At 39.1% G+C, this 22,988-nt stretch overlaps 1 protein-coding gene across 2 annotated transcripts in view; it reads right to left on the bottom strand.

Annotated features, from left to right (window-relative positions):
* Nalcn (sodium leak channel, non-selective) overlaps positions 1 to 22,988 on the bottom strand; it is a 298,952-nt gene that overhangs the window by 154,687 nt on the left and 121,277 nt on the right. For both annotated transcript variants that reach the window (XM_059274302.1, XM_059274303.1), the window contains 2 exons: positions 13,347 to 13,514; positions 3,155 to 3,346 (listed from right to left, as the gene is read on the bottom strand). In XM_059274302.1, the coding sequence (XP_059130285.1) occupies positions 3,155 to 3,346; positions 13,347 to 13,514 (360 nt within the window). The remainder of the gene's footprint in view (positions 1 to 3,154; positions 3,347 to 13,346; positions 13,515 to 22,988) is intronic.

Below are 22,988 nucleotides of genomic sequence, written 5' to 3'. Positions count from 1 at the left end.
AAGGTAATTTGTAAAGGACAGAACTGCCTTTTGTTCTTTTATTTCACCTGTGCCAAGAAAAATGGCTGACACAGTGGCCTTCAACAGTGTTCTGAATCAGATTAGAGGGATGTATGGACTGAGACAGTATCAGTTCTGGTGGTATGGAGTGGAAGATGGACATGCACTGAAGAGGAACTACAGGAAGAGAAGGCGGGCTTTCTGAAGCAGCTCTAATCCTTGCCTACATCTCCTAATCACAGGAAGCAGAGCTGACCCATTTATGGAGAAACCTATGTGCCATTCTTCATAATACATCACAGGCAAACTCCTCTGCCTGACAATGTTGGTATACATCCAGGACATTACAGTTCCCTGGAAGGAGCTGCAGTCACAGACTCAGTCCCTCCACTGGGAAGCCTTGTTCTAGGGCATAGCCATTCTCCTTGGCTCAGGTGCCTCTCTACTAGAGGCTTCTTTGCTAGGGACCCCACTAGAGTACTCTTCATTGTGGTGATATTTTATTTGTGCTTTGATAAATAAAGCTTGCTTGGGGCTGGGCGGTGGTGGTGCACGCCTTTAACCCCAGCACTCGGGAGGCAGAGCCAGGTGGATCTTTGTGAGTTCGAGGCCAGCCTGGTCTATAGAGCGAGATCCAGGAAAGGCGCAAAGCTACACAGAGAAACCCTGTCTCGAAAAACCAAAAAAATAAATTAAATAAATAAATAAATAAATAAATAAATAAATAAATAAATAAAGCTTGTTTGGAGATCGGGGGGATAGGCCAGTCATTTTAAGTAAACAAAGTCTGGCAGCACACATCCTTAATATGATCACTTATCAGGAAGGATCTCTGTGTGTTCCAGGCCATACTAGGGAACAGAGCCAAGCATGGTGACACATGCCTTTAATCCCAGTACCAACCATAGAGACCAGGAGGTCTGTACAGACAGGCAGTGACAAGAAAGTGAGGTATCTGGGCTTAGAGCCAATGAGAGGGCAGAAAAGCAAGGCATATAAAGGCATGGGTAGACAGGAAGTAGCTTGCATTTGGAAGCTGCAGAGTTGGTGAGGTAAGGTTGCCTGGTGGCCTTTCCTATTTCCCTGATCTCTAAGGCTTTCACCCTTATATTTGGCTCTGTGTTTTTTTATTTAATAAGACCATTTAAAAATTCGTCTATACTTCTTTATTCTAGATCAGTGCATTTCCATGCCTGGATCCCCACTCTTTTTGGTAACTGTCTCCTGGCTTATGAAAGACAGGAACTTTTGTTTCATGACTTCTCAGAAGTAAAAGATCCATCCACCATGTACTACCTTGCAGACTCACCTGCTCTCAGCTTATGTTGTTCTTCAGAGACAAGAGCTATGAGGATGAGGGCTACTTTTGACTTGCTCAGTGCTTCTCTTTGAACAGCACATTGAGTGAATAGCATGCCTGTGAATTTCATTGGTTCCTAGTCCTTGTTGACAACCTTGTGCTCTAGATCTCAATACTTGTCTAAGGCTAACCTTTGTGCTCGTGTTCTGGATCTTGCCTTCTCCCTCACTAGGAACCTACTGCCTTTGTCCTTCTTATGGCAATTGTTTTAAACCTCACCCTCCCGTAGAGCCCTCAGCCTTACATCTTCCTCTCACCACTGGCTACTGTGATGGTTGGGTTTTGTTAACTTGACACAAACTTGGATATATCTGGGGATAAGGAATCTTAATGGAGAAAATGCCTCCATAAAATTGGCCTGTAGGCAAGTCTCCGGCGTATTGTCTTGAATAACTATTGATGTGGGAGGGCTCAGCTCACATGTGGGCAGTGCCACCCCTGGGCTTGTGGTTCTGAGTGCTGTAAGAACAGACTGAGCAAACCATGGGAAATAAGCTAGCATGAAGCGTTTCTTCATGGCTTTTGCTTCAGTTTCTGCCTTGAGTCCCTTCCTGGGCTTCCCTCAGTGGACTGTGAACTGAAATATGTAAACCCTTTTCTCTCTGAGTTGCTTTTGGTCACGGTGTTTAACAAAGTAGTAGAAACCCTGACTAACACAGTTACCAACTATTCTTTATCTTTCTTCTGAAAATATGCTTATCTTAGACCTTTTGCACTTTCTATACTAACAACCCTATGACTACATCATTTGCTCACCAGGGGTCACCTGTTCCAACAAGTCTTTCTGGACTTTTCCATCCTGGTCATGGGTCTCCCTCTAGGGTTCTAGGGTACCTTGTGCCTGCATAGCTGTGTGTTTATTTGCTGGTCCCCCCCCTCAAATGAGAGGTTAGAAGGACCTAAAGTTTAGTTCTGTCTTTATACTTGGTATAATTAACATTTCCTCATTTGTTGTAAGTATGCAACAAATGGACGTATGGATGAAAAGTTTGCATCATAAAAGGATAAATTCTAACACTGATAGCTATTACAAATTTAGAATAAAAATTATTAAAATATACCATATTAATACCTCCATTAAAAAAACCTTTCTACTACCAAAACCGTTAAGAACATATTTTATCTTGTTTTAATCCATGATTATTTTCCCACAAACATAGGTCTTATTATTTCAACTTTTGGTGATGACACATATTGTCTTGTCTCAGTCACTAGACTATTATGTTAGGTTTATTAGTCTACATGGGTCCTTTTAGACAGGGACTGAATACTAAGTCCTGTTTATAGAGTCATTTGTTCCTTACCCCTTGTGATTTTTAACACAAATGAAGAAGTCTGATCATCTACTAAAGTCATCTGAAATTTGATTATAATATATAGACAATCCAAAGTTTGCTTTTAGGTTAGATGCAACATAAAAAGATGAACTATAAAATAAGACTAAAATATGTTACATCTCACAAAAATGGACATTTTAGTTAAAATTTCTGCTTCATTGTAAGTCATAGTCATGAAGGAACATTGCTTCCATTTTCTCTTACTGATGTTTTGTGGCATCCAAAGTATTATTTCCAAAATTTTAGAATTAATGTGTACTCTGACAGTGCTGAAAATGTATTCAAGTAACTACACCCTGCAGAATAGACTATTCAAAATCCTAAATTTTAATGTTCTCAAGTTATCAAAGATATGGTAATGCTTTTGAACCAGGACTAAAACAAAATTCCTTTGGGGTTAATCACCATTGCTAAAATAAGAACAATGGATTAAACTGTCCATGTGTCAAGTTCTCACCCTTGGAAATGTGGTGAATCTGTCCAGTTCTTCAACAAAGCAGAACATCTGCAAACTAATGGCTGACATAACAATCAAGAGGCTGGCAGTGAACACCACCAAGCTTCCAAGCTTTTTTCCAGGACCAAATATCTTGTATACAAAGTCTTCCAATGCAGGTGAAATCTTAATAAGCCGGACCACCCGAAGAACCTAGTTATGGAGAAAAAGATATACATGCTAGAAACAGAATTTTAAAGAAATCCATACTAAATATCGTTTTTCATGGTACTGTGTAAAAAAGTCATAATTTTCCATTTCATCTGGAGACTAAAAATAGTAATATAATAACAAAGACATCCCTAGCATATGGTTGGTCATATAGTGAGAACACAGCAAGTCTCAAATCAATGAGTAAGGACAAACATTGGCAACTGTTAGACATACAATATGATCATTCAAAATGGTATTAACTAGTACATACTGTTGACATGAAACTAATATTTTCCCAATGCTTAATACCCAAGTAAACATTTAATTCAGCATTAGTTATGTTTAATGTCTCTTGCAATAAGCCTTCCTAGGTATTACACACTCATAATGGGGAAAATCAAACATCTATCAAGGACTGGCTCAGACTCCTACTCCAACATCTATTTTCTCCTTCTTCCTTTAAATAGATTTTCCTGAGTTTTAGCCAAGTGCAACCCAGGGCAACAGACTCTATTTTCTAGCCTCTGCATCTGTAATCTGTAGCTGAGTGTTCCTAATGATCTAAGCTCAGGCTTAACAGATAATATAAACAAGAGTCTTGTGCAACTATAGGCATGACAAATCAAACTTACCATAGATATTTATTTCCCTTTTCTCTGGACTAAAAATGGAAACAGATGGAATGGTACCCATGAACACAAACTGAAACCCTTGCAAAGACTTTGAAAGGTCAGATCTAACCTAACAGGCTGGATCCTTTGAGGATCTTGTGGGACAGAAGCACCTGTTTTCCCTGGGTGATCACCAGCTGCTGGAGAGAAACAAGCTTCACTCTTAGATAACCCTTGTGTTTTTAGAGTTTTTCTGTATTTGCTTAATTTGTCATCTCTACTCTACAGATGTTGTGTATTATACCATATATTTATTTGGAAGGCATTTGCAAATCCGAACCCAAAGACAAACAATAAATTAGCTTTTAAATTTAAAATATTAATTATGTGCCAAACATATTAGGGAAATAGTTTTATGGTGCTATTATAAAAGAGCATAAAGCAGATATCAGTTCTGAAGGTAATATAATATGATTAAGAAATATAAATGAAGGGTTGAAATATGGCTCCATAGTTAAGAGTATTGGCTGCTCCTGTGAAGAACTGGGCTCGGTTCACAGCACCCACATCCAGTTGCTCACAGCTACTATAACTTCTGTTCTAGAGTATTTGACACCCTTTCCTGGCCTCCACAGGCACCAGGCATGCATGTAGTACACATATATACATGCAGGCAAAGCCCTCATGTACAACAAATAAAAATAAATAAACCCTTTTAAAAAAGTATAAATTGGCATGTAATAAAAAGCTGAAATAAAGATGACATTTTTTCACTAGGTGTAAGGTGTCATCATTTTTTTGATTACCTCCAAAGAATAAATAAAAATGTTAATTAATATATGACAGGCCATTGATCATAAGAGACACATTCCAAGTTTAGAAATCCTAAATTCATAAACTGTGTTATTAGCATAAACAAAACATCATACACAGAAGGGCAATCCTAGATGGTTCAGCATCCATAGGAGTCAAGGTTGTCTGGAAAAGATGGATATCTTATTTGGAATATTTTAAAAGTGATATCTTAATGTTTTCCACATGTAAGACAGCTGCTGGCTTTTGCTTTTCCAGTGTTCTTCTTATGTTTCCCAACTTTCATTTCTGCTGTTTGCTTAGACCATGAGGCTTAGGCAGAGCCTCCCAGCTTCCATATCCCAGGCCTGGCTAGAATATTCAGAGACCTCACTATCCTCAGGAATTTTGCAAGTACCATGTAAGGCCCAAATGTCTGGGAAACCATCTTTGCCAACTACATGGAACAAGCCTGTTTAAGAAAGAAGTCAACAGAAAAGTAAAGAAATAGGTAAAGTCCCTATGAAACCACATAACCTTCATCCTCTGAATTCCACCATATATGAAGCCTTAACTCTTTCCCTAGACTTTTATTCAATGGGAAACACTGATGGGGAACCTTATTGCCCCTACTCTGAGAATGGATTCACAGCTTGCAGTGTATCAAGTAAATTAACTGCACACATGGCTGAATGAGTTGTGAGGATGCATACTTAGAACCTTAATCCTTTGTGGTCTAGCTGCTAGCTTTTCGTTCTGTAATTCCTGACACATTCCCAGCCTGCCACTCAACTTGTGGCCATCCTCCCACCTATGGAATGCTGAGATCACATGCCTGGCTGATATTCTTCTTAACTGGACTGATAGGTTTGAAATCGAGATATTTCATTGTTTTCACTATCAGGCATATCATCCATAATTGTGTCCTAAGACATAAACACAAATTGTTCATGCTGATAGTTCAAATCCAGACAGCCCTGTACAAGAACAAGTAATGACAGAATGTTTAGTGTACTAGTTAATGTTCTCTTGTTATGACAAAAATTTCTCTGAACAAAGTAAGTTAAAGAGAGAAAAGATTTATTTTGGTGCTGTGGAATGTCATTCTGTATGCTGTGATGTGTGTTGCTCAGATTGATTGATAAATAAAATACTGATTGGCCAGTAGCCATGTAGGAAGTATAGGAAGGGTAAACAGATGAGGAGAATTCTGAAAACAGGAAGGCTGAGTCAAGAGTCGCCAGCCAGACACAGGGGAAGCAAGATGACAAGGCAGAACTGAGAAAAGGTACCAAGCCACATGGCTAAACATAGATAAGAATTATGGGTTAATTTAAGTGTAAGAGCTAGTCAGTAATAAGCCTGAGCTAATGGCTGAGCAGTTATAAATAATATTAAGCTTCTATGAGATTATTTTATAAAAGGCTGCAGGACTGTGGGTGGAGAGATTTGTCCCAACTGCAGGCCAGGTGGGACACAGGAAATCTTCTGACTACTTTTTGGCTCACAGTTTGAGAGGATTTACTCCATCATGGTGATTTAATCCATTTGGGTCTTTAGACTAGGTGCTATTACCACCTAGATAGCATTTTAGCTAATCCTCTTTGGTAACATTCTCACAGACACACAAACATGTCCATAGTGTGCCTTACTAATATCCTAGTTGAAGCTCACTCTAATCACGCTGATGATCAAGATTAGCTATTACATTTGATATGTATGTTTATTCACAGAGATTTTTAAGACACATTTAAAATTCTTGAGCAAACTACTTCACTGGTGGCTTCTAAAGATCAAGACAGAATCCTATAGATCATGAGGTGTTTATGTCCAAAGACATGATAGAACAGCCAGAGCCGTCAAAGCACCTTTGGGATCTTAACAGGCTCTGGTTCATAGAAGCCCACTTGTAGGTCTGGCTTTGTGGAGTACTTGTTTTTAATTTTTGTGGACTATGGTTTCATGTCTGTTTTTTGCAATTTTATGTTCAGTTATAAGTTGTATTATGAAAGCTAGAGTTAACATTATTCTAAATGTGATGGATTTGTTATTACCAATAAGTAAAATCATGAAGTTGGAAAGCATTTTCTTCTAAGGCAGTGGTTCTCAACCTGTGGGTAATGACCCCCTAGCCAAATCTTTATCTCTAAAAGTATCTACATCATGATTCAAAACAGTAGCAAAATTACAGCTATGAAGTAGCAACAAAAATAATTTTATAGTTGGGAGTCACCACAGCACGAGGAACTGTATTAAAGGGTTGAATCTTTAAGAAGGTTGATAATGACTGATCTAAGTAGTTAAAATCTTATTTCTCTAAGAAAATATTTAAAATTCTGCTGCCATTTTATTCCTCAACTATTTAAAAATATCCCTTCAGAGAGTATTAATGTATATTCTGATATTCCCATGACAAATTAAACAAATGCTAGTCAGAAATTTGACTGCATTTGAAATATTTTCGATTAGACTACTGCATATATTTTAATAATCATTTTACATTAATTTAATAGCACAATGAGCACATTATAATATCAAATGATTATGAAAATGTAATTAATAATTAACATTTATTAAGTAATTATAAATCAATGCTATCTAAAATATCATATTTGAAAAAGATATATAATTGTTATAAAAGAATAATTACAAGTATCATTATTTAGCCACCACAAAACAAAAAAATAAATATTTGTAAGTAAAAATATAAGATGAATTAAAATGTGTGAAGGTAAATTTTACAACCCTTAATGCATCCATTGTAAACTATTGTTCTGTAAGAACATTTACAAGGAAGGTATACATTTGAAATAAACTCATATCTTCTCCTCTTCTTATTTTTATTTAAGTTATTTATAATATTTAAATTCCAGTCACAGTTTCCCCTCCCTCTTCATCTCCCATTTCCTCTCCCCCTCCTCTCTGCCCCCCTCAACCTACTTCTCCTTTATTTCTGTTCAGAAAGGGGCAGGCCTCCCATGGGTATCAACAAAGCATGGCATATCAAATTGTGGTTAGACTAAGCACCTCCCCTTGTATTTAGGCTGGGCAAGGCAAACCAGTATGAGGAATAGGTTCCCAAGAGCCAGCCAAAGCATTAGGGACAGCCCCTGCTCCAATTGTTAGGAGTCCCACAAACAGACCAAGCTATACAACTGTCACATGTGTAGAGGTCTAAGGCTGATCCCATGCAGGCTCCTTGGTTGTTGGTTGTGAGTTCCTATGGGCCAGACTAGCTGTTTCTGTGGGTTTTATTGTGATGTCCCTGACTGCTCTTGCTCCCACAATCCTTCCTCCTTCTCTTCAGCAGGATTTCCTGAGCTCAGCCTAATATTTGGCTGTAGGTCTCTGCATCTGTTTCCATCAGTTACTGGATGAAAGTTCTCTGATGACAATTGGGTTAGCCACCAATCTAATCACAAGAGATGGCAAGTTCAGGCTATGCATCCACTGCTGCCAGGAGTCTTAGCTGGGGTTGCTCTTACAGACTCATGGAGTTTCCCTTGCATCTGGTTTCTATCTGTCCCTAAAAAGCCACCCCCTCCAGTCATCTTTTTCAGTACTCTCCCCCTCCACCCACCCCCAATCTGATACCTCAAGTTCCCATTTCCACCAGCCCCCAGTCCACCCAGGAGATCTCTTCTATTTCTCCTTCCCAGGGAGATCAATAATTCTCCCCTTGACCCCTCCTTTCTACCTAGCCTCTCAAAGTCTGTGGATTGTAGCATAGTTATCCTTTACTTTACAGTTAATATTCAGTTATGAGTGAGTTCATACCATGTTTTTCTTTCTGGGTTCACTTTACCTTATCACGATTTTTTTTCTAGTTCCATCCATTTGCCTTCAAATTTCCTGATGTCTTTGGTTTTAACATCTCAACAATACTCCATTGTGCAAATGTACCACCTTTTCTTTATCAATTCTTCAGTTGTGGGGCATCTAGGTTGTTTTCAGGTTCTAGCTACTACAAATAATGTTGCTATGAATATAGTTGAGCAAGTGTCCTTGTGGTATGATTGAGCATTCTTTGGGTATATGCCTAGGAGTAGTATCACTGGGTCTTGAGGTAGACTGATTCCCAATTTTCTGAAAAATTGCCATATTGATATCCAAAGTGATTGTACAAGTTTGCATTCCCACCAGAAATGGAGGAGTGTTCCACTTGCTCCACACCATCTCCAGCATAAGCTGACATTTGTGATTTTGATCTTAGTCATTCCAACAGGTGTAAGGTGGAATCTCAGAGTCTTTTTGATTTGCATTTCTCTGATGGCTAAGGATTTCGAACGTTCTGTTAAGTGTTTCTCTACCTCTTGAGAATCTTCTGTTGAGAATTCTCTGTTTAGGACTGTACCCCATTTCTTACTTACAGTGTTTGGTTTTTTGCTGCCTGGTTTCTTGAGTCTTTATATATTTTGGAGATATGCTGTTGTGGGATATTTGATGTAAAGATGTGTTGCTGTTTTACCATGTTTGCCTAAGACACCTGATTGGTTTAATAAAAAGCTAAACAGCCAACAGCTAGGCAGGAGACATTAGGTGAGACTTCCAGGTGAAGAGACGAATAAGGCGTATGAATCTAGGTGCAGAGGGGACACCAGTGAGACACTGATGAAGTTGGATGTACATTATGGAGGATAAGTAACAAGCCATTTGTCAGAACACAGATTAATATAAATGGGTTAATTTAAGTTATAAGAGCTAGTTGGGGACAAGTATAAGCTAACCCAAAGCTTTCATAATTAATAATAAGTCTCTGTGTCATTATTTGGGGGCTGGCAGTCCACAGAAAGTCTGACAACAAAGTCCAACTACAATCCACACTCTGTTGGATGTGGGGTTGGTGAAGATCTTTTCCCATTCTGTAGGCTGCCATTTTGTCCTATTGACAGTGCCCTTTGCCTTAAGAAGCTTTTCAGTTTCATAAGGTCCCATTTATTAATTGTTAATCTTAGTGTCTGTACTACTGGTGTTTTATTCAGGAAGTTGTTTCCTGTGACAATGCATTAAAAGCTATTCTCTAGTTTCTCCATCAGGTTAAGTGTAACTGGATTTATGCTGAGGTCTTTGATCCACTTGGACTTGAGTTTTGTGCAAGGTGATAGATATGGATCTATTTACATTTTTTTTTTACATGCCAACATAGAGTTATGTCAGCCCCATTTGTTGAAGATGCTTTCTTTTCTCCATTGTATACTTTTGGCTTATTTGTCAAAAATCAGTGTCTGTAAGTGTGTGGATTTATATCTGGGTCTTCGATTTTATTCCATTGATCAATGTGTCTATTTTTATGCCAATACTATGGTATTTTTACTACTATAGCTGTTGGGATCAGAATGGCTCTGACCCCTCTATGATTGCCCCCATCTCCCCTGCTCTGAGTGCACTGAGGTCAGGCTGTTCTGCGGATGTTTTGCTGTTTGGTATATCTCGTGGTTTGGCAGCTGTGGCTTCCTGAGGCATGCTGACCATTCCTTCACCCTGGGTGCTTGATAAACAATTTTGTTTGTTCCTCCTGAAAGGGTATATAAAATGGGGAAAAAAGAATAAAGTGAGTCCTGATGCTTGCAACTTGACTGGTGTGTGCTGTGTTCATCCCGACTTCCCTCGCCAGGTTTTGGGCCCAACTGCCGTGCAGGCAGGGCAATAATGCTGTAGTAGAGCTTGAGATCAGGGATGGTGATATCTCCAGCATTTATTTCATTGTACAGTATTGTTTTAGCTATTCTGAATTTTTTGTTTTTCCATATCCTGGGTATTGTTGTTTCAAAGTCTGTAAAGAATTGTGTTGGAATTTTGATGGAGACTGCATTGAATCTGTAGATTGCTTTTGGTAAGATATCCATTTTTTTTAACTATGTTAATCTTATCAATCTTTGGGATATCTTTCCATCTTCTGATATCTTCTCCAATTTATTTCTTCAAAGACTTGAAGTTTTTGTAGTACAGATCTTTCACTTGCTTGGTCAGAGTTACACCAAGATATTATATATTATTTGTGGCTATTTGTGGATAGATACTGATTAAAATTGAATTTGTTGTGAATTATCTTATTTTCTCTATCTATGGTGATTGAATTTTTTCTGGGTATAGTAGTCTGGGCTGACATCTATAGTCTCTTAGAGTCTGCAAGAGGTCTGTCCATGCTCTTCTGGCTTTTAAAAATCTCCATTGAGAAGTTGGCTATAATTCTGATAGGTCTGCATTTAGATGTTACTTGGTCTTTTTTTCTTTGCAGATTTTAATATTCTTTCTTTATTCTATATGCTTGGTGTTTTGATTATTATGTAGCAAGGGACTTTTTTTTTTCTGGTCCAGTCTATTTGTAAGCTTCTTGTACTTTTACAGGTATGTTCTTTTTTAGGTTAGGAAATTTTTCTTCTATGATTTTGTTGAATATATTTTCTAGGCCTTTGAGCAGGGATTCTTCTCCTTTTTTTATTCTTATTATTCTTATGTTTGGTCTTTTCATAGTGTCTCAGATTTCCTGGATGCTTCATACTAGGTAATTTTTAGGCTTAAATTTTCTTTGACTGATGAATCTATTTCCTTTATTGCATCTTGTAATATTACATATTACAATGTCTGAAATTATCTCTTCCATTTCTTGTATTCTGTTGGTGAAGCTTGCATCTGTAGTACCCAGGTTTTTCATTTCCAGAATTCCCTCAGTTTGTGTTTTCTTTCTTGCTTCTATTTCCATTTTCAGGTCTTGAACAGTTTTATTTGTTCATCAACTGTTGTTCATTTTTTTCTTGGGTTTCTTGACATTCTTTAAGAGATTTATTGATTTCTTCCAATTTTTCGGTTGTCTTTTCCTCTTTTTTTTAGGGATTTTTTTCATTTCTTCTTTAAAGACCTCTATCATATTCATAAAGTTATTTTAAGGGCATTTCCTTGTACTTCAGTTGTGTTGGAATGTTCAGGTTTTCCTGTTGAAGGATAGCTGTGTTCTGGTGGTTGCATACTGCCCTTTCTGTTATTGACTGTGTTTTTACACTGGCATTTAGGCATCTGGATACGGGATGACTATAGGTCTATGTGTTTGTCTTAGTTGGTTGGGTGTTTTGTTCCTTGGTTTCTGTTTCCTCTTTGATCTTTTGGCCTAAGGGACCAAGGGTTCTAATGACTAGTAAGACTTCAAGGCCAGTAGGGTGTCTCTGCTGGGGTTTTCAGGGCCTTGCATTCCCTGATCTGGTCTGGCCTCTGGTAAAGCTGAAATCTTCTCGGGTCTCTAGATCTGGCCTGGCCTCCAATAAAGCTTGAGTATTCTTTTGGGGTATGTAGGACCTGTCTGGCTTCTGGTAAAAGTGCTGGGCTGTTCTTCCAACTGGTGTGGACTGTGTCTGGGCCTATGGAGTCTGCTGGGGTTCTGGGGAAGGACTGCTTGTGGACTGCTTGGTGAAAGTGGTTGTGACTGGTGAGGTCTGTGCCTCAGTGGCAGAAGTTCACTGGCATTGGGGGCAGGGCCCAGCAGCAGTTGGGTCAGGAATTAGCTGAGATGACGTTGGCTTAAGGAAGCATCTCAGAGGACAGAATCCAGGAAGGGATGCAGTTCTGCTGGCAGCTGGATTATTCACCCAATCTGTTTTGTGTGGCCTAGTCCTGCTTGGCAGAAGTCTTCTGGGGTTGAGGGGAGGGCCCAGTAGTGGGGCTCAAGGACTAGCAGGGACAGCATGGGCTTGGGAAAAGGTCACCAGAGGCAGAATCCAGGGAGGGGTGCAGTTCTGCTGGCAGGTGGGTCACTCACCATTTCTAGCTGGTGTGGTCTATGCCTCAGTGGCAGAAGTCATTGGGACTTCCTCTTAAAGTTCTGCCAACATCTTATTTGGTTTAAAATTCTATATCTATGAATAGATGTGTGATAAACACATGTATATACGTGTGTATACTTGTATATAACTAAGTGGGAGCAGTGTAGCCAGATATTTGATCACACACTGTGACCCCAGAGATCGTGTTATTTACTGAGAAAACTTGTTTGTAGTTGTGGTATGGATCAAAAAAACCTTTGATCCAAGAGCTTTCTGCTCGAATATTATAAACAGGATTAAATAAAGTCAACCATAGGTTAAGAGGGAGAGCAAGCAACCAGTTGACAGGAAGTGAATAGAGGATGATTAGAAAAAAACATAGACAGTAAGAGGGAGTCAGGAATATGGATAGTGAGATGCATAGGAAGTAGAAGGGAGGACATTTCAGTTTGAGGTGGGCTTTGAGATGGCATAGGAAGAGAGAGGCATCTGGGATACTGGCTGAGGAGGAAGGTCAGTGGGGTGCTTTCTCTGCCTCTGTGAGCTAGCAGTCTTTCACACAAGCATCTGGCTCCAGAGTCTTTGTTCATAAAATCAAATGATTGAGATTTTATTAACAACAGAGCAGTTTTGTTAAAGATTTGTATATATTACTGTGAATTCTAAGGAATTTAAAAGCAATGATGATAATTTGTTAATGCACTATTTCTGGTAGTTAAGATGTCATTGAACCTCCCTCAAAGTCATATTACTATATATGTACAATATATATTATGTGGTTTTATGTAGTTGTTACAGTAAATAATTTCCATTTTCATGGGAAATAGAAATTAGTTGTATTACCTGGAAGTATGTGAACTGAGAATGATAAAGATCTGGGTACACATGGAGGGTGGTTCCAATAACAAGCAGTAGTTCAAACTTGTGGAGAGATGAGCTGATGTAGCCAGTAAATCCCAAGCACCATATCTTCAGAAGTGCTTCCAGGTCAAAAAGGACTGTAAAAGCTACCTAGATGAACAAGGAGACACCAAGAATGACATTTAAGACTACAAATTCCCTTATATATTTCCTTATATATTTATCAAAAATATATAATTATATAATTTTTGTTAAATAAAAATATATATTCCCTTATATATTTCCTTATATATTTATCAAAAGTGAGTTACAGCCACTGTATATAAACTAAAAAGCCTCACAAGGTCAAGAATGATATTTAACATTTAAATATATATATATATATATATATATATATATATATATATATATATGTGTGTGTGTGTGTGTGTGTGTGTGTGTATGTGTGTGTGTGTGTGTGTAAAGCTGGGAAGTGGAAGGCTGAGTAAGAGAGACACTGCCAGTCGCCACGATGACAAACAGCATGTGAAGATGCTGGTAAGCCACGAGCCATGTGGCAAGGTATAGATTTATAGAAATGGATTAATTTAAGCTGTAAGAACAGTTAGCAAGAAGCCTGCCACGGCCATACAGTTTGTAAACAATATAAGTCTCTGTGTTTACTTGGTCGGGTCTGAGCGGCTGTGGGACTGGCAGGTGAGAGAGATTTGTCCTGACTGTGAGCCAGGCAGGAAAACACTAGCTACAAATGGCGTCCAACGTGGTGGCAAGAGTTTCCACCTAAAAACTGAGAAAAAAGATTCTAAAATGGAGCTAAAAACAGATCCTAATTATCTCTCTCAAATGAGTGGCAGCTGCTGGTTTGAGCTACTGGTGGGTTCCTAGCTGTGCACTTGACCTGCAGTATGGCGGGAATGAGGCCTCTGCAAGTGGCACATTAAGCTGCGTGGTGGATTTAGCCTTTGCAGGTACAAAACAAAAAAAAGAGGTTTCTGGACTACACGCTGCTTGGATAAAAGCATAGACCCACGATAGCTCCCAGAGCTGGTGGTAAACATAGCCATGATGGGAAGCTGAGGTGGGCGGAACCAGCAGCCACAGCTGCTGCAGTTTAAGTCAATAGATTCACAATAAGACAGATTCAGATGTAATAGTTTACAATGTGTGTAAAAGATACATAGGCTTGAAAGAGACAAAAAAGGTGATATATAGAGTTATATAAAGAAATACACAGTTTTAAAAAAAAAGTCTTTAAAGAGACAGTAAAGGTAGTATAAAAAATAAGCCACATAGAAATGGATATTACACAGAGAATCTGGATTGTGTTGTCTTTGGGATTTTTAACTGCAGAAAAACATTTGATCATAAAAGATGTTGAGTTATGCCAAAATGTATATTTTAAAGATACCTTGACTTTAAAATTTGGATATAAGGATATGTTGCTTTGGAAAAGAGTCTCTTTTGTTTCCACAGAAAGCCAGAGGCTATGGATTTGTTCCAGATTAAGATACATCAGGTTTGACCAGCCAAGACTCCCTGAAAGGTCTCCGATGACACCATGACCCAGATGATCCAACATCCAGAACAGTTTGAAGGCATCTGGCTCAGACGATACAGCCTCATGGACTATTCCATAATCCTAAAATTTTCTTTGTTTCCCCATAAGATACAGCGCCCCCCTCCAGCAGGAAGTAGTAAGAGAAGCTACGCCCAAATTCTCAAATTATATGTAATTTTACTTTGTTAAGGTTAAAACCTTCCTTTTTTTAAAAAAAAAGGGGGGGAAGTGCTGTGGGATATTCTGTATGGCAAATGTGTTGCTAATTAGTTAATAAATAAAACACTGATTGGCCATTGGCTAGGCAGGAAGTGTAGGCGGGACAAGGAGGAGAATAAAGCTGGGAAGTGGAAGGCTGAGTAAGAGAGACACTGCCAGCCGCCACGATGACAAACAGCATGTGAAGATGCCGGTAAGCCATGAGCCATGTGGCAAGGTATAGATTTATAGAAATGGATTAATTTAAGCTGTAAGAACAGTTAGCTAAAAGCCTGCCATGGCCATACAGTTTGTAAACAATATAAGTCTCTGTGTTTACTTGGTCGGGTCTGAGAGGCTGTGGGACTGGCAGGTGAGAGAGATTTGTCCTGACTGTGAGCCAGGCAGGAAAACACTAGCTACGTGTGTGTGTGTGTGTGTGTGTGTGTGTGTGTGTGTGTGTGTGTGTGTGTGTACATGCACATGTACATGTGAGTGTAGTTGCCTGTAGAGGCCAGAGAGGGCATTATATCTCCCTGCAGCTAAGAGAGCTTTGAAATACAGATGTGAGTGCTAGGAACTGAACTCTGGTTGTCTGCAGCCAGAATTCTTTTTATTTTTTTATTTAATTTTTTTTTTACATTTTTCATACCAACCACAATTCCCCCTCCCTGCCCTTCTCCCACTCCCTCCTCCACTTCCCCCCACTTCCCCCCATTCACTCTTCATAGGGGGTAGGGCCTCCCTTGGGGAGTCAACACAGGCTAGCATACCAAGTCGGGGCAGGACCAAGCCCCTCCCCACTTGTATCAAGGTTGAGTAAGGCATCCCACTATAGGTAATGGGCTCTGAAAAGCCAGTTCATGTACCCAGGATAAGTCCTGGTCTCACTGCTAGGGTCCCCACAAATAGGTCAAGCCACATAACTGTCACCCACATTCAGAGGACCTAGTTTGGTCCATTGCAACCCCAGAGAAGCTAGATAAAGAGGAGGATCCTAAGAGGGATATGCATGGATCACCCCAGGAAGGGGAAATGGTTAGGATCTGGAAAAACTGATAGGGGGCATTGAGGAGATAGAGATGGCACAGTTGGGGGAAGGACAGAGAGCGTAATGAAAGAGATATCTTGACAGAGGGAGCCATTATGGGGTTAGAGAGAAACCTAGTGCTAGGAAAATCCCCAGCAACCCACAAATGCCCCCAGCTAAGACTCCTAGCAATGGTGAAGAGGGTTCTTGAACTAGCCTTCCCCTATTGTCAGATTGGTGACTACCCTAATTGTCATCATGGAACCTACATCCAGTGACTGATGGAAGCAGATGCAGAGACCCACAGCCAAGTACTTGGCTGATTTCTGGAGTTCAGTTGAAGAGAGGGAAGAGGGATTATAGGAGCAAGGGGAGTCAAGATCATGATGAGGAAAACCACAGAGACAGCTGACCCAGCTAGTGGGAGCTCAAGGACTCTGGATGGACAGCTGGGGAGCCTGCAACCAGGGTTATTCATCTCTGATTTATCTCTCCAGTCCTAACATTTTTTTTAAAGCTGTATTTGAATCACATCGGTTAAAATACAAAAGACCAAAGCTATATTAGACAATCAGAAATATCGTTGATTTATCTAGCTTTTGAGGTACATAACAAGCAGAGAAATTGAGAAGCTATAACAAGAAATTTGTGTACATAAGTTGATATATTTTAAAATCTTTCACATAAATTCCAATAACAATATCAAAAACAGCAATACTATAAAGTGCACAAATATAAGTAGCAGGTAATAACATTATTCTTTCCCTGCTCTGAGGGTGACACTTCTTATTTTATTAAAATAAATTATAATTGGAATTAAAATAAGCAATACAATATTAACTTCTAACTAAAGGACATACGAGTAAATGTTGAGATTAGTCATAATTTTACAATGTCTCAGCACACACTGTAAATTGTTGGAAATTAAATCCTCTTTTTTCTAGGCCATTATTGAATATCAAAAAGATTTTATTCCACTCATATTTGGAAAATGTAGAGACTATAGATTAATGGAACTATAGTAATAACATATCAAGAGATGGAATACGAGAAGCAATGCAGATTGTTAATTTAGATATGCAGAAGTATTTAGTTATTTTTGAAGGCTACCATCTCTGTAGATTCTACTTGCTTTCTATTTTTGTTGGATATTTCTCCTCTATGATCACTTAAAAAAACAACACATCTTAATTTCTAACTGCATTATAAATACTATCTGTATTCCCACAGATAAGCCTAGTTCTCATCTCTCACCAAAGATGCTTCTATTTGTAGCAGAAAGAGACCATTATAGGAATCTACAACTAGTCAAAATGCAAAAAAAAAAAATGGAAGAGATGCTACATCTACAATATAACTCCATTCTGATGGTTCAGAGAACATTGCAGAAGAGAGGACAGAAAGACTGTAAGAGCCAGAGGACCAGAAAGTTTACTTGGAGATAGGGTCTTCTATATATGATAGAAAACTGCACCCATGTAAGACCAGCATAATGACAATACCAGTTGACATGCCAATATGGATGAGGAAAATCTCACAAGACCCCATGTTTAAGAACTACAGGCAATTAATGGCTGAGAGAGGGAGAGTAGAACTGCAGTGGTCCTCTGATAGCTTATCCAGCCTAAAAGCATACACACATATGAGCAACATTAAATAGACTAAGTTACACCACACACACACACACACACACACACACACACACTTGTAACAATAAGTAACTATGAGATGTAGACAAATTTCTAAACAGTCTTATTAAATAAGAAACACAGAGCCAAATACAGGGATAATAGCCAAAGAGATCAGAGAAATAGCGAATAGCCACGACTAGCCTTATCTTACCACCTCACCATCTTTTCCCCAGAGGGCTTCTTCCTGTCTAAACTGCGCTTGTATTGCCTTCTTGTTCTGCCTTCTCATTGGCTCTAAGCCCAGCCACATCACTTCCTTGTCACTGCCTGTCTATACAGACTTCCAGGACTCTATGGTTGGTACTGGGATTAAAGGCGCGTGTCACCATGCTTGGCTGTGTCCTTGACCACACAGAGACTCTGCCTGCCATGTGATCAGATTAAAGGCATGTGAGACCACCACCTGACTTCTGTTTATGGCTCGCTATGTGACCTCTGATCCCAGGCAAACTTTATTTATTAACATACAAATAAAATCACATTTCAGCACAAATAAAATATTACCACACTGAGATAATGTTAAGAACACAAGAAAATGTGAATAAGCTTCTTAGTTCACCTTTGTCTGTTAATATACTGTGTTCTCTCCTCAGTATCTCCATACGTACAGGGCTGGCTGTGGTGGTATTTTACTTGTACTAAAATGTGATTATAATTGTATGTTAATAAAGTTGCCTGGGGGTCAGAGATATTAGAGCCATAGCAAGTGCATGGTGGTGGTGGCACACGCCTTTAAGGACCTGGAGGGCGGTACATACAGGCAGTGACAAGGCAGTCACGTGTTTAGGTTTACAACCAATGAGAAGGCAGAACAGCTAGACTATATAAAGACATACACACAGGAAGTAGGTCCCTTTTGGAGACCTTTCTTGACTGAAGAGGATCACTGAAGCAGGAAGGGTGAGGCTCTTAGCTCTGACCTCTTGGTTTTCTTCTCTGAATCGGCTCTGTGTATCTTATTTAATAAGACAGTTGGTTACATCTACATTTGGCGCCCAACGTGACAAGAATCCATTAAAAACCGCTTAACTAGGCTTGGCAGCAGGTCCGGTTTCCCGCCAGGGCGGCCGGCTCCCTAGCTCGGGCCCAGGTCGGCTTGGCCTCACGCTGGACTAACCTTGAGCTACTTGCTTAAAGCCAGTGCTACAAAAAACTCAGGCCTGCCCTGCCGAACAGGGCCCCTGCCTGTAAAGCCAACGCAAGTGGTTGGAGCTTAAGGTAGCCAGAGCCAAGGCTTGACTAAGCTCAAGTGGGAACATGTGGCTGGATTCAAGCTCTTAGGCAGAACTTGCGGCTACGGTTCTTGCGTGCTCTCTCTCTCTCTCTCTCTCTCTCTCTCTCTCTCTCTCTCTCTCTCTCTCTGGACTCACACCTCGGACACTAGGTGGCTGTTTTGAAATTCCCTCGGATTGGTACTGTTCTACGAGGACTTGGTAAGTCACTTAACATATCAGATATTTTAAAGGAAACTATTTAAAAGAAAATTTTTTTTCCACATTAAAAAAAAATGGGTTTTCTGTGTACATTGGAAGAAAATTGGGCTTTGTTTACAATTTTAGACAGTCTGACAATGGAACAGCTATATGAGAAGATTAATGTTGATCAAATTATGCATTTTATTACTATGCTTATCCTCATTTTACTATTTAAAAAGATAGTCAATTTAAGTGCCAGGGTGACAGCTTTAGAAAAACCTGTTAAACCTGTAAAAACTCAGACAGAAGAAACTAACAGTGAAGTTTCTTCAAGATTGGATCATAGGGTTACAGAAAGAAAGCCTGTTTTCACACAGTCACTCTTAGTTTGTCCAGTACAGCAGTTGCCTAATCAAATGACTACACAAAATATTTGGGCTCCAATTGAAATGTTAGATTTACGAAGGTTTTTAGGAAGCAATAGTATCTTGTGGCATGCATTCCCCATATGTAAAACAAATGTTAAACTCTTGGTCAACATATAATAGGATTGTACCACAGGACTGGCGGGAGCTGGCACAAGCTGTTCTTGAACCCAGTCAAAGGCTTCAGTGGCTAACTTGGTTCAAGGATGAAGCTAAAAACATAGAAAAACAGTGGAGGGATAAAGGAATACAAGTCTGCCAGGATCAGCTTATTGGAGAAGGTCAATATGCTTCAGCACAAACACAATGTTTATATGATGTCTAAACCCTAATTTTATGTCGAACAACAGCTTTGAATGCATGGGACAGAGTTGAGGAACCAGGAAAAAAAAACTGAGTCATTTACAAAGGTTGTACAAGGCCCAAAAGAATCTTTCACAGATTTTTTACAAAGACTGGCTTCAGCAGTAAAGAGAATGGTCCCGGATTCAGAAGCTAGTAAGATAATAATTGAATCTTTGGCCTTTGAGAATGTGAATGCAGCATGCACAACAATAATCAGGCCGTTAAAGGCAAGATCTGCACCTTTGGAAGATTGGATTAGAGACATGGTTAATGTTGAAGCTCATGAGCATGATGATACGTGGGTAGGAGAAGCAATTTCAAAAGGTTTGAGGAATGTTAGATGTTTTGGATGTGGAAAGCAAGGACATTTGAAAAGGGACTGTAAACAGGTCATTCCTAGAAACAATGTTTCTTCAAGGAACAATGGCAACAGAATGCCCCTTCTTTCTGGAGTATGCAGAAGGTGTGGTAAGGGAAAACACTGGACCAACGAATGTAGATCAACAAGGGACAGACAGGGTAATCCTTTGCCTCAGTCTTCAGGAAACTCCCAGAGGGGCCTCATGCAGGCCCCAATAGCAAATCCAGTTCAAACCTTTCCTGCAGTCGTAGAGGAAACCCCTACTCAGAGCAATTAAATAACCAAATGCCTATTGGAATAAGTCATGCTGGTCAGGATGATGAAACAGAGAGAATAGAAAATTCAGGAGAAAACATAAAGAAGATTTTTTGGCAAACTTCTATTAATGAACAAAGACCAAAATTATCGATAAAAATAAATGGTGTTTTGTTGTCTGGTCTGGTAGACACAGGTGCGGACGTTACCATAATTGCACCAGAATTTTGGCATCCAACTTGGCCTCTTCAGGAGGTAAATGTTCAACTGTTAGGAATTGGGACATTATCTCAGGTGAAACAGAGTGCAAGATGGCTCGAATGTATAGGTCCAGAAGGACAGAGAGGAAAATTGAAACCATATGTAGCTAACATAGCTATGAACCTGTGGGGTTCTCTATCACCTGCCAGTCCCACAGCCTCTCAGACCCAACCAAGTAAACACAGAGACTTATGTTGCTTTCAAACTGTATGGCCGTGGCAGGCTTCTTGCTAACTGTTCTTATAGCTTAAATTAATCCACTTCTATAAATCTATACCTTGCCACGTGACTCGTGGCTTACCAGCATCTTCACAAGCTGTTTCTCATCTTGGCGGCTGGCAGTGTCTCTCTGACTCAGCTTTCCACTTCCCAGCTTTATTCTCCTCCTTGCCCCGCCTATACTTCCTGCCTAGCCAACGGCCAATCAGTGTTTTATTGATTAATCAGCAACACATTTGCCATACATCCCACAGCACTATTAACTTTGAATTTTCTTAATGCCAATGAGAAAGGAAGAACAGCTGCAGAGAGACATTGGATAATAGAAAAAACTACAGAATTAAATCAGCCTATATACTTTAAGGATGTGCTGACCTCAGAATGGAAACCAGGGTATGTGTTACGTTGGGGATGAGGTTTTGCTTTTGTTTCTACAGGAGAAGATAAGTTGTGGGTACCATCAAAATTGATAAAGGTTCGATTTGAACAAGAGAAACCTCTTAATTAGAGGAGGTGATAGTTCTTCAACCAGCATGAACATCCAATTTAAACTAACTTATACCAGTAACACATGTCTTTTCATTTAATCAGATAATAACTTGCCAAAAAGGAACATCCCCAAAATTAGTCTTGGGGAAAGGTTTTTGTTTTTGTCTTTTAGGAGAATGAAGGTTAAGGAATCTGAAGAACACTGGACAAATGAGACAACTGAAGAAAAGGGACAAATCATCTATCCCAGGAAACAGAGTGAAACGGCATATGGGTATATATTATCTAAAAAATTTTATGTCTTCCTAAATGTTTGTTTCTGCTTTTCTCTAAAGATATAACACTATTGGTCTTCTAATAGTCCCAGTCCAATTAAAATTTAAAGCTGACTTTGGAGTTGGAAAATGGCTCTCTCCTTCTTTAAACTCAAGCATGTTGTTAAAAGGAAAATGCAAACTCCCTGTATCATGCCAGAATAAAAGAGCCATCTTCTGCTATGGGAAAGGAGAAAAGCCAAATTAATTAAGGGACTATTCTATTACTAATCTCAACTCTTTGATCCTATTCTGATTCTTTAAAACTTTTCTTAAAGTATAAATTTTATATCAAAATTTACAAGATTAATATATCTATCTATATATATATAGATATATATGCATTTTAAACTTTGTTAAGATATGAATGGTCATATAGAGTACTAATTAATTCTAGAAAAAAGGCTTCAATTAGCTGCATATATATGTCTTTGTGTTCGAGTCTCTTATCAGTTTTCTGCAGGAAATCACGGCCAGGCCTAACATCAACTGAAGTCTCCAGGAAGAAGTTGGGGCCCCACAACAACCACAATTCCACATGGACAATAATAACATCACTAAGCTGACAAACATCATCTACAGATCAGCTTTGAACTACAAGGTGCTCAGAGCAATTTTGAGATGACTAGCTGAGATGATCCAGTCTCAAAGACTACTTGAATAAGGACTTGAGATAAACCCTGAACTTTGGCATTATACACAGAATGGATAATGAAGGATATAGTTACCTTTCCTAGAATTTGACAATTAACCTAAAATTTTTCTTTCAGGATAAAGATAACTTCGCCCATACCCAGCAGGAAGCAATTTTAAGAATACGACGCCCACATTCCCAAAGAGGTGGTGTGGGGTGGGTGGCTTTTTGGTCTTTTTAATGGGTTTTGGGTCTGGGATAATTTTCATTGTTTAGGGAGGTTGGTTACAAGTTGTTGTCAAGGGTTAGGAAAAAGGCTAAGCAGATTAGATTTAAGGTTCTTGTTTAAAAAAAAGAGAGAAAGAAAGAAGAAGAAAAAGACAATTACTAGTTTTAAATACTTTACATTGGATTGGATTATTGGTGAAA

Source organism: Peromyscus eremicus, chromosome 9 (genome assembly GCF_949786415.1).
Source record: "Peromyscus eremicus chromosome 9, PerEre_H2_v1, whole genome shotgun sequence".
Taxonomy (NCBI): domain Eukaryota; kingdom Metazoa; phylum Chordata; class Mammalia; order Rodentia; family Cricetidae; genus Peromyscus; species Peromyscus eremicus.
Note: the sequence above shows the minus strand (reverse complement) of the source record. Positions and strands in the feature narration are given on the sequence as shown.